The sequence below is a fragment of the Gadus morhua genome, chromosome 8 (assembly GCF_902167405.1).
Source record: "Gadus morhua chromosome 8, gadMor3.0, whole genome shotgun sequence".
In the NCBI taxonomy this organism is placed as follows: domain Eukaryota; kingdom Metazoa; phylum Chordata; class Actinopteri; order Gadiformes; family Gadidae; genus Gadus; species Gadus morhua.
The window spans coordinates 12,084,236-12,100,025 of NC_044055.1; the positions used below are offsets into that span (position 1 = coordinate 12,084,236).

At 43.0% G+C, this 15,790-nt stretch overlaps 1 protein-coding gene across 4 annotated transcripts; it reads left to right on the forward strand.

The window, feature by feature from the left end:
• Positions 1-5,289: 5,289 nt before the first annotated feature.
• On the forward strand, positions 5,290-15,782 carry LOC115549421 (uncharacterized). Of its 4 annotated transcripts, XM_030364578.1 has the most exons (14): positions 5,295-6,115; positions 8,216-8,338; positions 8,460-8,622; positions 8,817-9,009; positions 9,137-9,235; positions 9,812-9,919; positions 10,496-10,603; positions 11,174-11,281; positions 11,580-11,648; positions 11,797-13,825; positions 13,907-13,975; positions 14,052-14,183; positions 15,063-15,164; positions 15,446-15,782. In XM_030364578.1, exons 2-14 carry the CDS (start codon positions 8,236-8,238, stop codon positions 15,667-15,669), a joined length of 3,507 nt encoding a protein of 1,168 aa, XP_030220438.1. In that variant the 5' UTR covers positions 5,295-6,115; positions 8,216-8,235; the 3' UTR covers positions 15,670-15,782. The 4 variants fall into 4 exon arrangements, with proteins under 4 accessions (XP_030220441.1, XP_030220438.1, XP_030220439.1 ...); XM_030364581.1 differs by having other exon boundaries at positions 5,290-6,115; positions 11,174-11,648; XM_030364579.1 differs by lacking the exon at positions 5,295-6,115 and having other exon boundaries at positions 8,151-8,338.
• The last annotated feature ends 8 nt before the right edge of the window (positions 15,783-15,790 follow it).

Consider the following 15,790-nt stretch of genomic DNA (forward strand, 5'->3'; position numbering starts at 1 on the left):
CTCATAGTTTGAAGAACATTCCTTTGGCCAATTAGAAGATATACAATTTCCTCGTTTATTGCGCCCCCTAATGGTGACATTTTCCAAAAATTTTATCTAACGTCATTATGGTTAGCACCAACATGTGTGTAAAATTTGGACTCGAGCCGATGCCTAATTTTGGTTTTTTTTGGATTTTGATTTTTCACGTCTAATTTAGCTAATAAACCAATATTCAAAACGCTACCGTTTTGTCGTCGAGGGTCGGATCCAAAAAGTGATCAATGCATCTTTGCGTGTGCGTCTGAAGATGCCGTGTGCAAAGTTTGGTGTCGATTGGTCAAGAAATGTGGGAGGAGTAGGGAAAAAACAGTTTTGCGGTTTTCGCGATTTTGCGAAAAAAAATTATTGACGCAAATGGGCGTGGCCTATGCCAAAAGATGCAGCAGACTCCAGTGAATATGTGCGTACAAGTTTTTGACTGTGGGAGGTTCGGTGTGGGAGTTATAGCCCCAAACGCGTATTCCTTGGTATAGCGCCACCTAGTGACCGGCGTGGCTGGATTTTGTCGTCTGCGTACACATCACAGACCTGGATCTAGTCATGCAATTGGCGTGTCGGTACCATTTACGGTTTGGGGTGTGGGCCAACTTTTACGGAAGGAAGTATAACTAGAACTGCAAGCAGTTATGCAGGGGTCCAAGAAGTGTGCATTTCGCCGGCACAACGCGACAAGAAATGTGCGTTTCGCCGGCACAAAGCGAAGCATGTGTTCAAAACGCTACCCTGAACCTGTGGATACAAAGGATTTGATTGTGGTAGGAGTAGCGAGAAGTCAGTGTAGCGTTTTCACGGTGAAATTTTGTAGAAGATATACAATTTCCTCGTTTATTGCGCCCCCTAATGGCGAATTTTTCCGAAATTTTTATCGAACGACATTAAGGTTAGCACCAACATGTTTGTAAAATGTGGACTCGATCCGATGTCTAATTTTGGATTTCTTTGGATTTTTGATATTCCACGTCTAATTTAGCTAATAAACCAATATTCAAAACGCTACCGTTTCGTCGTCAAAGGTCGCATCAAAAAAGTGTTTCGTGCATTCTTTGCGTGTGCGTCTGAAGATATCGTGTGCAAAGTTTGGTGTCGATTGGTCAAGAAATGTGGGAAGAGTAGGGAAAAAACTGTTTTGCGGTTTTTGCGATTTTGCGAAAAAAAATTATAGACGCAAATGGGCGTGGCCTATGCCAAAAGATGCAGCAGACTCCAGTGAATCTGTGTGTACAAGGTTTTGAATGTGGGAGGTTCGGTGTGGGAGTTATAGCCTCAAACGCGTATTCCCTGGTATAGCGCCACCTAGTGGCCGGCGTGTCTGGATTTGGTCGTCTGCTTAGAACTCAGGGAGCTGGATCTAGTCATGCAATTGGCGTGTCGGCACCATTTACGGTTTTGGCTGTGGACCCACTTCTAGGGGGGAATAATAATAAAAAGAATCCTTACAAAAACAATAGGGATCCAATCCTGTTGGCTTGGACCCCTAACAAGAAGTGTGCATTTCGCCGGCACAACGCGACAAGAAATGTGCATTTCGCCGGCACAACGCGAAGCAAGTATTCAAAACGCTACCGTGAACAACATGTGGATATAAAGGTTTTGACTATGGGAGCTTCGGTGTGGGAGTTATAGCCTAAAACGCGTTTTCAGAACATTGGACAAATAGGAGATAGACAATGTCGTCGTTTTTTTTGGCGCCGCCCTGTGGCGAAATTTTCCAAAGACAATTTTCCTTTGCCAAATAACTCCCGCCCACATTAATAATTCTTGGCCATATTTTCTACATAGACTCGGGTTTGCCCCTTGATGGTTTCCCTTGAGTTTGAAGAACATTCCTTTGGCCAATTAGAAGATATACAATATCCTCGTTTATTGCGCCCCCTAATGGTGAAATTTTCTGAAATTTTTATCGAACGTCATTTAGGTTAGCACCAACATGTGTGTAGAATTTGGACTCGATCCGATGTCTAATTTTGGATATTTTGGGATTTTTAATTTTCCACGTCTAATTTAGCTAATAAACCAATATTCAAAACTCTACCGTTTCGTCGTCGAAGGTCGGATCAAAAAAGTGTTTCGTGCATTCTTTGCGTGTGCGTGTGAAGATGTCGTGTGCAAAGTTTGGTGTCGATTGGTCAAGAAATGTGGGAGTAGCGAAAATACAGTTTTGCGGTTTTCGCGATTTTGCGAAAAAAAATTGTAGACGCAAATGGGCGTGGCCTATGCCAAAAGATGCAGCAGACTCCAGTGAACATGTGTGTACAAGGTTTTGAATGTGGGAGGTTCGGCGTGGGAGTTATAGCCCCAAACGCGTCTTTCCTTGGTATAGCACCACCTAGTGGCCGGCGTGTCTGGATTTTGTTATCTGAGTAGCGGTGCCGGACCTGGATCTAGTCATGCAATTGGCGTGTCGGCACCATTTACGGTTTGGGCTGTGGGCCCACTTTTAGCGCGGGAAGTATAATAACTAGAACTGCAAGCAGTTATGCAGGGGTCCAAGAAGTGTGCATTTCGCCGGCACAACGCGACAAGAAATGTGCGTTTCGCCGGCACAACGCGACAAGAAATGTGCGTTTCGCCGGCACAACGCGAAGCATGTGTTCAAAACGCTACCCTGAACCTGTGGATACAAAGGATTTGACTGTGGTAGGAGTAGCGAGAAGTCAGTGTAGCCTTTTTGCGGCGAAATTTTGTAGAAGATATACAATTTACTCGTTTTTTGCGCCCCCTAATGGCGAAATTTTCCGAAATTTTTATCGTACGACATTAAGGTTAGCACCAACATGTGTGCACAATTTGGACTCATTCCGATGTCTAATTTTGGATTTCTTTGGATTTTTGATTTTCCACGTCTAATTTAGCTCATAAACCAATATTCAAAACGCTACCGTTTCGTCGTCAAAGGTCGCATCAAAAAAGTGTTTCGTGCATTCTTTGCGTGTGCGTCTGAAGATGTGGTGTGCAAAGTTTGGTGTCGATTGGTCAAGAAATGTGGGAGGAGTAGGGAAAAAACAGTTTTGCGGTTTTCGCGATTTTGCGAAAAATATTCCTAGACGCAAATGGGCGTGGCCTAGGCCAAAAGATGCAGCAGACTCCAGTGCATCTGTGTGTACAAGTTTGTGGACTCTGAGAGGTTCGGTGTGGGAGTTATAGCCCCAAACGCGTATTCCTTGGTATAGCGCCACCTAGTGGCCGGCATGTCTGGATTTGGTCGTCTGCCGTCATCTCACGTACCTGGATCTAGTCATGCAATTGGCGTGTGTGCACCATTTACGGTTTGGGCTGTGGTCCCACTTCTACGGGGGAATAATAACAAACACTACAAAAACAATAGGGATCCAACCTGTTGGCTTGGACCCCTAACTAGAACTGCAAGCAGTTATGCAGGGGTCCAAGAAGTGTGCATTTCGCCGGCACAACGCGACAAGAAATGTGCGTTTCGCCGGAACAAAGCGAAGCATGTGTTCAAAACCCTACCCTGAACCTGTGGATACAAAGGATTTGACTGTGGTAGGAGTAGCGAGAAGTCAGTGTAGCGTTTTCGCGGCGAAATTTTGTAGAAGATAAACAATTTCCTTGTTTATGGCGCCCCCTAATGGCGAATTTTTCCGAATTTTTTGTCGAACGACAGTAAGGTTAGCTCCAACATGTGTGTAAAATTTGGACTCGTTCCGATGTCTAATTTTGGATTTCTTTGGATTTTTGATATTCCACGTCTAATTTAGCTAATAAACCAATATTCAAAACGCTACCGTTTCGTTATCGAAGGACGGATCAAAAAAGTGTTTCGTGCTTTCTTTGCGCGTGCGTCTGAGGATGTCGTGTGCAAAGTTTGGTGTCGATTGGTCAAGAAATGTGGGAGGAGTAGGGAAAAAGCAGTTTTGCGGTTTTCGCGATTTTGCGAAAAAAAATTATGGACGCAAATGGGCGTGGCCTATGCCAAAAGATGCAGCAGACTCCAGTGAATCTGTGCGTACAAGTTTTTGAATGTGGGAGATTCGGTGTGGGAGTTATAGCCCCAAACGCGTCTGTCCTTGGTATAGCGCCACCTAGTGGCCGGCGTGTCTGGATTTGGTTATCTGAGTAGCGGTGCCGGACCTGGATCTATTCATGCAATTGGCGCGTGTGCACCATTTACGGTTTGGGCTGTAGTCCCACAAGTACGGGGGGAAGAATAATAATAATAATAATAATAATAATAGGAAAAATCCTTACAAAAACAATAGGGATCCAACCTGTTGGCTTGGACCCCTAACTAGAACTGCAAGCAGTTATGCAGGGGTCCAAGAAGTGTGCATTTCGCCGGCACAACGCGACAAGAAATGTGCGTTTCGCCGGCACAAAGCGAAGCATGTGTTCAAAACGCTACCCTGAACCTGTGGATACAAAGGATTTGACTGTGGTAGGAGTAGCGAGAAGTCAGTGTAGCGTTTTCGCGGCGAAATTTTGTAGAAGATATACAATTTCCTCGTTTATTGTGCCCCCTAATGGCGAAATTTTCCGAAATTTTTATCGAACGACATTAAGGTTAGCACCAACATGTGTGTAAAATGTGGACTCGATCCGATGTCTAATTTTGGATTTCTTTGGATTTTTGATATTCCACGTCTAATTTAGCTAATAAACCAATATTCAAAACGCTACCGTTTCGTCGTCGAAGGACGGATCAAAAAAGTGTTTCATGCATTCTTTGCGTGTGCGTCTGACGATGTTGTGTGCAAAGTTTGGTGTTGATCGGGCGAGAAATGTGGGAGGAGTAGCGAAAAAACAGTTTTACGGTTTTCGCGATTTTGCGAAAAAAAATTCTAGACGCAAATGGGCGTGGCCTAGGCCAAAAGATGCAGCAGACTCCAGTGCATCTGTGTGTACAAGTTTTTGAATGTGGGAGTTTCGGTGTGGGAGTTATAGCCCCAAACGCGTATTCCTTGGTATAGCGCCACCTAGTGGCCGGCGTGTCTGGTTTTTGTCGTCTGCCGTCACCTCACGGACCTGGATCTAGTCATGTAATTGGCGTGTGTGCACCATTTACGGTTTGGGCTGTAGTACCACTTTTAGCTGCTGGAATAATAAGAAAAATCCTTACAAAAACAATAGGGATCCAACCTGTTGGCTTGGACCCCTAATAATAAAAATCCTTACAAAAACAATAGGGATCCAACCTGTTGGCTTGGACCCCTAATAATAATAATAATAATAGGAAAAATCCTTACAAAAACAATAGGGATCCAACCTGTTGGCTTGGACCCCTAACTAGAAAATTCCACAGGAGATTTTGATATGTGTGCTGCCCATCTGCTGCCGCTCCCCGCTTGCCAATTGTGATGGAGATGCAGCAAAGCATCGGTGCACTACAGTCTGCTTTTTGTTTTTCGGAAGTGTGGACATGCAAGATCGCCACTGAGTGAGACATGTACACCAATGAGCCCACTCTCGAGACGTGTCAAATATGGTGTGGATACGTCAAAGCATTGATGAATCAGTGCCTACTTCCTGTTTTTTGGCTGTTGGGACATCCAAAATGGCCCCCGAGTGGGACATGTTGTGAGAGTGGGCTCATGAGTGGATGTGTCAAATATGGTGCAGATACAACAAAGTGTCAATGATTTGGGGCCTTTCTCCTGAATCTGACTCGACACACAAGGAAATCAGGTTGTGTCTGTGTTGTGATGGGCGTCGCCTGTCCTTTGAGTAGGAAACATCTCACAGGTGACACTCATTTTGCTCCACTAAGCCTCAGCCCTTCAGAAGGGCCTGAACAGACGGAGGAGACAGGAGGAGACAGAGGTCAAATCACATTTCTGCCTCAAGATATAACATCACAATCCAGCTCCTAGTACAAAAAAGTGTAACAAAGTACAAAACCCCAAAACCCAAAAAGCGGCTCTGTGCCATTAAAAATAATTGTACAAAAAAATACGGTCGCGTACGCGCGCATTTCCTATTCCGGTTAAGTGATTTTATTGTGAAATCACACAGGAAGCGCGCGGTACGGTTGACAGCAGCTTAACAGCAAACTCCGTTCTCTCGGTGAAGTACAAGTCCTGTCAAAAGCAAAAGTGGAGCAGAAAGGCGATTTTGTTAGGTAAGTACCGCAGTATTTTTCATAAAATGCAACATATATAATCAGTTCTAGAGTTTTATGTCGTGTGACGCGGTTTATTGGTGATAACTGGAGCGGTAAGGATGCTAACCACACGCAGTTGCGTGCTTAATTAATTGGCATGTTGGCTTTAAATGTCGGGGCCCAGTGTGGAGGTGCTTGATACACAGGAGCGAAGCGGGTTTGTGTTCGGTCAGTACGTGGTATTTTTAATTTAAAAATATGCAATTCATGGTTAATATGAAGGGAGTTTTTAACCCTCTGAGACCCATTGTGGCGTATACGCTACAAATAATCATGTTTTCTTTAGAGCGTCATAACTCCGTAATGGTTTACGCTAGAAAGATGCGGGTCATTTCCTCTTAAACTAGAGAAACGGGGCTAAACAACGGTACCCTGCTTGTGCTGATTCTGGGGATGTGTATAACTTGATGATACACTAAAAAATGACAATTTTATAGGCAATACACAAAAGTATGACAAGACGGAAAGTTCTCTATGTGGGTCTCAGAGGGTTAAGGTGAACATCGGTTGTACTTCGAGTGGAGTGACTCAATGAGTCTGCCGCCGCCTTGAACTTAATGCTAGCTAAGTTGGACTACCATGCTAGGCGTGTCCCCTAAAGTCACGTGGCCTGGAACACGCTCGTGTACATTGACTTTGCGTATAGACACTAATTAGGGGTCCAAGCCAACAGGTTGGATCCAGCCAACAGGTTGGATCCCTATTGTTTTTGTAAGGATTATTATTATTATTCCGACGTGCTAATCCTAAAAGTGTGCCCACAGCCCAAACCGTAAATGGTGCCGACACGCCAATTGCATGACTAGATCCAGGTCCCTGAGTTCTAAGCAGACGACAAAATCCAGACACGCCGAACACTAGGTGGCGCTATACCAAGGGAAAACGCGTTTGGGGCTATAACTCCCACACCGAACCTCCCACAGTCAAAAACTTGTACCCACATATTCACTGGAGTCTGCTGCATCTTTTGGCATAGGCCACGCCCATTTGCGTCTATAATTTTTTTTCGCAAAATCGCGAAAACCGCAAAACTGTTTTTTCGCTACTCCTCCCACATTTCCCGACCAATTGACACAAAACTTTGCACACGACATCTTCAGACGCACACGCAAAGAATGCACGAAACACTTTTTTGATGCGACCTTTGACGACGAAACGGTAGCATTTTGAATATTGGTTTATGAGCTAAATTAGACGTGGAAAATCAATAATCCAAAGAAATCCAAAATTAGACATCGGAACGAGTCCAAATTTTACACACATGTTGGTGCTAACCTTAACGGCGTTCGATAAAAAATTCGGAAAATTACGCCCTCAGGGGGCGCAATAAACGAGGAAATTGTATATCTTCTAATTGGCCAAAGGAATGTTCTTCAAACTCAAGGGAAACCATCAAGGGGCAAACCCGAGCCTATATAGAAAATATGGCCAAGAATTATTAATGTGGGCGGGAGTTATTTGGCAAAGGATAATTCTCTTTGGAAAATTTCGCCACAGGGCGGCGCCAAAAAACGACGACATTGTCTATCTCCTATTTGGCCATGGAATGTTCTGAAAACGCGTTTTAGGCTATAACTCCCACACCGAAGCTCCCACAGTCAAAACCTTTATATCCACATGTTGTTCACGGTAGCGTTTTGAATACTTGCTTCGCGTTGTGCCGGCGAAATGCACATTTCTTGTCGCGTTGTGCCGGCGAAATGCACACTTCTTGGACCCCTGCATAACTGCTTGCAGTTCTAGTTTATATTATTAATGAACCAACATTACTTAAGTGAGTAATATTGGACTACCAAACAGAGTTGGCATTACATTTTTGTCAAATTAAGTTACATTTTGAAATGTGAGGTGCTTTCATTTTACCTGTAGTAGCTTTTTACCTGTTCTGGTTCAGTTTGACACAATGTCAGTAGCAACAACTAGATTAATGATAGTTTTCTATATTTGGCAGATTGGACAGAGATTTTCTCAAATTTGTTGAAATTTGTGGTCCCTGTTTTTTATCAGTTGTCAATAAGAAATGTATTGTTGTCAATAACGCTATATATATTTTTTTAGATGTATGTCTGCAGTTTCAAATGCCACCAAGGCTCAGTCCGACAAGTGATGCCATCCGTCATGTTCTCTCAAAGACGGACAAAACTTCAAAACTGGAAGTTAAATACATAAATGCAGAGAAAGGTAAAACATTGATGTGTTTTTTGCTTTTTATTTTCTCCAAGTAATTGATAAGTTATGTTGATGCTCTTTCCTGTACTATTGAACATATCTATTGTTTTTTTTGTTGTTTTTTCTTTAAAAGGACGAGGAGTATTTGCCACAAGCAAATTTCCCAGAGGAGAATTTGTAGTGGAGTACCGGGGTGATATGATCAATGATGTTGAAGCCCAAAGAAGACGAAAGGTTTTCCACCCATCGTGTACTGCCTTTTTTTTTGCTTTCAAGTGGCGAGGGAAATTTTGGTGGTAAGTTGCAATTAAACTATACTTGGCACACAAAACACCAAACTCTGTATATTCAGAAGAACAACTAGGAGAATTATTAATTAATCAAATTGTACCATATGTTAACATTTATGTTGATTTGATTTCTATGTAGAGGAACGGCATGTATTAATATGAAATGGGTTTACTCGCAATACCTTCTTCCTTCATCTAAGCATTGATGCCTCAAGAGAGGATGAATCATTGGGGCGACTTCTTAATGATCAGCACAAAGGCCCTAACTGCCGAATGAAAAAGATTGATGTGGATGGGATGCCGCACTTGTGCCTATTTGCTATCAAAGACATAAATGAGGGGGATGAAATCACCTACGACTACGGAGGGGATGACTGCCCATGGAGAAGTCAAGTATGTGGAAAATTGTGGTTCTGCACAATTTTCAAATCCAGAATAATTTTATACTATGTGTCTGAACTTTAAAAATGATCAATTGTATTTCATGAATTGCAACAATTTCCATGTGAAATACTTGCAGGCAAGCACACATGCTAAACATGACCCTCGTGTGGATGGCTCCCATGCTGATGTCCCTCCAGGGCCACAGATGGATGATGACTCCACATCCAATCAACAGGTACATCATGTGGAGCACTTAAGATGAATTCATAGAGACATCCAGAGTCACCACTTGTTGTTTTTTAGCTTCATTTAAGCTGGTGGACAGACATGGAGAAGTGTATAATCATGGACTTGAATGTGAATCTGAACTGTTAGACATTTTAGTATGAGATGTGTTGATGGCTAATGTTAAATGGATGATCAGGACACAATTTTAACTTTGTGGAGATTTTACAATTGACAAAAAATCCCTCTAATCTGGGACATGTACGGGGTCCCCACAACACACTTTCTTACCAGTTTGAGTTTGCAGGTTGTGTGAGGTTTTGAGTAGCTCTTTGAGTCTGGACACCCGGTCCCCACAAGTGGTGACTTGACTGTGTTTGACATGTCCCCATGAAGCTTGTTCATTCAGTTGGTGTGACAGCAGATGCTGCTTAATGAAACGGGAAGAATCTCTGCAGTTCAACTTAATGTCTTTCAAATTTGGTTTCTCTGTATCCACACATCCAAATTCATAGCTGTACCCTTGACCTGAAAATGATGATTATGGCTCATAAATTGCAATAATTTCCATGTGAAATACTTGCAGGCAAGCACACAAGCTCAACATGACCCTCGTGTGGATGGCTCCCATGCTGATGTCCCTCCAGGGCCACAGGTGGATGATTACACCCATGACGTCATGTCCATAGAACAGGTACATCATGTGGAGCACTTAAGATGAATTCATAGAGACATCCAGAGTCACCTCTTGTTGTTTTTTAGCTTCATTTAAGCTGGTGGACAGACATGGAGAAGTGTATAATCATGGACTTGAATGTGAATCTGAACTGTTAGACATTTTAGTATGAGATGTGTTGATGGCTAATGTTAAATGGATGATCAGGACACAATTTTAACTTTATGGAGATTTTACAATTGACAAAAAATCCCTCTAATCTGGGACATGTACGGGGTCCCCACAACACACTTTCTTGCCAGTTTGAGTTTGCAGGTTGTGTGAGGTTTTGAGTAGCTCTTTGAGTCTGGACACCCGGTCCCCACAAGTGGTGACTTGACTGTGTTTGACATGTCCCCATGAAGCTTGTTCGTTCAGTTGGTGTGACAGCAGATGCTGCTTAATGAAACAGGAAGAAACTCTGAGGTTCAACTTAATGTCTTTCAAATTTGGTTTCTCTGTATCCACACATCCAAATTCATAGCTGTACCCTTGACCTGAAAATGATGATTATGGCTCATAAATTGCAATAATTTCCATGTGAAATACTTGCAGGCAAGCACACAAGCTCAACATGACCCTCGTGTGGATGGCTCCCATGCTGATGTCCCTCCAGGGCCACAGGTGGATGATTACACCCATGACGTCATGTCCATAGAACAGGTACATCATGTGGAGCACTTAAGATGAATTCATAGAGACATCCAGAGTCACCTCTTGTTGTTTTTTAGCTTCATTTAAGATGGTGGACAGACATGGAGAAGTGTATAATCATGGACTTGAATCTGAACTGTTAGACATTTTAGTATGAGATGTGTTGATGGCTAATGTTAAATGGATGATCAGGACACAATTTTAACTTTGTGGAGATTTTACAATTGACAAAAAATCCCTCTAATCTGGGACATGTACGGGGTCCCCACAACACACTTTCTTGCCAGTTTGAGTTTGCAGGTTGTGTGAGGTTTTGAGTAGCTCTTTGAGTCTGGACACCCGGTCCCCACAAGTGGTGACTTGACTGTGTTTGACATGTCCCCATGAAGCTTGTTCGTTCAGTTGGTGTGACAGCAGATGCTGCTTAATGAAACAGGAAGAAACTTTGCGGTTCAATTTAATGTCTTTCAAATTTGGTTTCTCTGTATCCACACATCCAAATTCATAGCTGTACCCTTGACCTGAAAATGATTATTATGGCTCATAAATTGCAATAATTTCCATGTGAAATACTTGCAGTCAAGCACACAAGCTCAACATGACCCTCGTGTGGATGGCTCCCATGCTGATGTCCCTCCAGGGCCACAGGTGGATGATTACACCCATGACGTCATGTCCATAGAACAGGTACATCATGTGGAGCACTTAAGATGAATTCATAGAGACATCCAGAGTCGCCTCCTGTTGTTTCTGGCTTCATTCAAGCTGCTGGACACACACTTTTCTATTGTTGAGTTGGCAGGTTGTGTGAAGACTAGCTCTGGATGTCGGTCCCGACAAGTGGTGACAAGTGGTGACTGTGTTTGCCATTCCCCCATGAAGCTTGCTCATTCTATTAGTGTGACGGCAGATGCTGGTTAATCAATATTCTTCACAAATATCTAAATTTTTTTCAGTGTGTGTGTTGTATTGCTGTTCTTCACAGAGTGAGACAAAATTCCAAAATGAAGACGAGATTGCTGTCCCAAGACTTAGACGGACAAAAAGTATCATTGTAAGTACTCAATTATGTTGGATCAGTGGCAAACTGATTAAAATGTCATATGACGATGCACCTAATGTCACAATGTTTAAACTGTGAATTGGGTGTCCAATAATGTCAACTATCGATCCATCCTCTAAGTTAATGAATTTATTTTCAGATGATAAACACAGATTTTGAAGACTTGAGTGAGTTATACGACTCTACATCAGAGAGTGGCGATGAGTATGTGCCAGATTCCACGTCTGAAAGTGACGAAAGTGATGTCAGCATTTCAACAACTGAAAGGAAACAAAGGTGGCCAGTGGGTGAATTATTTTCTGACTCTGAAGTGGTGACTCCAGTATGTGACTCCACAACAGTAGGTGACTCCACAACAGTAGGTTACTCAACGACACCAGACCTTGAAAACTTGAGAACAAACATCAGTACATGTGATGTCAGTACAGACGAAGAACCCTGCTCAAGTCAAGATGCAACTGACACCATACTTGTGCAAGCTTCACAAAAGAGGCATGGAAAAAGAGTTTACAACAAACGACAGTATTGCTTATATTGCAAAAAAGCAAATGCAAAAATGGCCAGACATCTAGAACGTGCACACCACGATAAAGTTGATGTGGCTCAAGCTATAAGTTTACCAAAGGGTTCCTTGGAGAGAAGAAAACTGCTTGACTATATTCGCAACAGAGGCAACTATGCCCACAACGCTGCTGTGCTGGAGTCAGGGAGAGGAGAGTTGGTTCCATTTAAACGCCCGAATAAAGATGCACAGGGGAAGGATTTCATGCATTGTGCATACTGCCAAGCTCTTTTCACACGAAAAGTCCTGTGGCGACATATGCGAATTTGCAAACTTAAGCCTTCATCGATACCTGTCAAACCAGGAAAAAATCGTGTTCAGTCTATGTGTACATTCATGCAGCCTGTGCCATCACACATCGGGAAACAGATGTGGGGAGTTATCAGTGCCATGGTTGCTGATCCGATCACTGATGCTGTGAAAAAAGACAATGTCATCATCCATGTTGGGCAGCACCTGTTGAACAAGGGTGGGATGTCAGCCAAGAATCAACAGTGTGTGCGTGACAAAATGCGAGAAATGGGAAGACTGGTTCATAATGCCAGAAAAGTTACCCCCTTAAAAACAGTGGAGGATTTCATAAATCCAAAGAATTACTTGCAGGTGATCAAAGCTGTCAAGGTGACTTGTGGCTATGACAGTGATTCTCACAAATTCACAATACCATCACTTGCCAAGAAAATTGGCCATACATTGGTCAAAGTCAGCAAACTCCTAAAAGCTCAGGGCTTGATCATGAACAACCATGAACTTGTGAAAAATGCCACTGAGTTTCAGGAAGTCCACAACGAAAGGTGGAATGAAATGATTTCTGCGACAGCACTACGTAACCTCAATGAAGCAAAGTGGAATGTTCCCACTCTGATGCCGTTCACAGAAGATGTGCAGAGACTGCACCAGTTTCTCAGTCAAAAGCAAGAGGAGTACTGCAAAGAACTCTCTGAAAGTCCTTCCACAAAGACCTGGATAGACTTGGCAAAGGTGTGCTTAGCACAGATCATCCTCTTTAACCGTCGCAGGGAAGGAGAAGTGGCAAGCATGCCCTTGTCTGCATTTTTGTCAAGAGACGAGTCTGATCATCACCAGGATTTGGACTGGGCACTGTCAGAAGTAGAGAAAAGACTCTGCAAACATTTCACAAGGATTGTGATCAGGGGAAAAAGAGGTAGACCGGTTCCTATTCTTGTGACTCAGAAAATGCTCAGTGCACTGGAACTCCTGGTTTCAGAGAGAGAGGCTTGTGAGGTACTCAAAGAGAATTGCTACATGTTTGCAAGGCCAGCTGCTAAAACGCATCTCCGTGGTTCGGACTGCCTCCGTGCTTTTGCAGTAGCATGTGGTGCAAAGTGTCCCAAGGCACTGACCTCCACCAGGCTGCGGAAACATGCTGCAACACTCTCAACGGTTCTCAACATGACGGATACAGAGATGGACCAGTTGGCTAACTTTCTTGGGCATGACATTAGAGTCCATCGTGAGTTTTATCGACTACCTGAGAAAACACTGCAGCTTGCCAAGGTTAGCAAGCTTCTCATGGCCCTTGAGCAAGGAAGATTGGCTGAGTTCCATGGCCAAAACCTGGATGAAATCACAATAGGGCCAGATGGTATGTTGTTTTGTCATTTTTCTTTTGTCCATCATGCTTTTGTTTATATTTGCTAATCAAGTTTTTTTATATCTCCTCTAGACATGGTCATTTGTCCTGTTGAGACTGATGAGACAGCTAAAACCAGGGGACGACACGATTCATCTCAAGGTATATATTCATTTATCTCAAAAGAAGGGTTTACTGTGTGTGTTTCTCAATGTCCTGTAATCTTTGTCTTTGGCAGAAGAGACTCTTCCACTGACAGAAGAAGAAGGCCCCCCACTGACAGAGGAAGAAGGCCCCCCACCAACACGCAAGAGAGATACACCATCAGCAGCAGAAGATGACCGTGTCGGAGCCGCAACACCTGTTGAAGGTTGTTTTTTTTAATTCCTTCTTTGATTTTAGCAGAATAAGTACAATGGACACCAGAAAATTACAAAAAATATCTCAGACATGGCCTTCTCTTCATCAGAAAACAGCAGCCCAACTATCATAAAGGTGAATATAGCTTTGGCCACTGTAACTGTAAGCCTGAATGCATTAAACAATGGCTGGGTAGACAGTGAAAAATATCTGATACTGCTGGTTCTGTAATTCTGAACATCGACGTGTCCCTGAATCGAGATCGAGGGTCCATTTTCGATTAATTGCCCAGCCCTACTGGTACCTGTACTTTTTATTTTTTATTTTTTTACCTGCTCCTTCAGGTTTCCACAAAAGCAGCCTCGTACTTTATAAAAAGTGACCTCGACACATTGCAGACACTGATTGGTTCCGAGTTTTGTCACGGACAATAACCACGCACGGGGTAAAAGTGTCTAGGCATCAGTTGCAGCAGCCAAAAAGGGCACGCCATGCTCTTTGGGGGAGCTACAAACCTTCATGTTGCTCACTTGCGAAACGACAGAAAGGCTGGATGACTCCACTCATATCTAGCAAGTGGACCAGCAGCTTTATGGAAGTCCTGTGCGTCATCCAGGGGGTACTATTTTTGCAGTGGAAACTGTCCCCCCAAAAGGTACCAGCTTCCAAAAGCGAGTAGAGCCAATGCGAGTGGGAACGTGGCTTAAAGGAGAGATTGAAAGGGATAACATGTGACTTAATTAATAGAGAAATTACAACATCAGAAATTAAGTCCACATCTTTCAATCTCATCAAGCATACAATGAGTCCCGCTGCACAAAGGCATTTCCTCTCATGTTTGTTTCTTTGTCTGTATATCTAACAAATATATCATTCATCTATTTCATAGAATCATCAGCAGAGGTGAGGAATGCAGTCCCATCAGTGAGCAAGAGGAGCAAGCCACTTTCTGGAGATGATGACCGGCTCACAGCTGTGATGTCTGTCAAAGGTGATTTAAATCTTTTTTTTTTTCATTACAAATCAGATCAACTCAAATGTGAATTGCAACAGCAGTACGCTCGCAGTGCCACTGCTGAAAGCTAATGGGTCTGGTGATGTTCCATGGTGGCATAAATCACTGGGTGCCAGAACACAGTAATAATCTTCGTTGATGATCTTGTGTGAAATGGTGACTGAACCATGTACAGTCCTTTGTGTGGTCAGGTAAACAAGATATGTACTACATAAGTGTAAGGTCTATGTGTTGACATTTTTTTCACCCACTCACAGGTAAAGCTCCCAGGAAAAGAAAACCATGGCAGGACGAAGAGGTAAAAGCCGTTGAAAAGCATATGAAGCGGTTCATCACTTCATGCATCGTCCCTTCAAAGAGAGACTGTGAAAAGTGTCTAAGAGCTGAGCCAGCAGCTCTCAATAATCGGGATTGGCAAATGTTAAAATATTATGTATACAACCGCATCACAGCGTACAAAAAGAAAGTCCAGCATTCCTAATGTTTAAAAAAGGCTGATTCTGCTAGTTTTGTGAGCAGTGCTTTGCTTATGTCTTATGTTATGGTTATTTTCACTGTTTTTCTTAGCTTGATACTTGAAAGCTTAAAGTTGGGGCCAACGT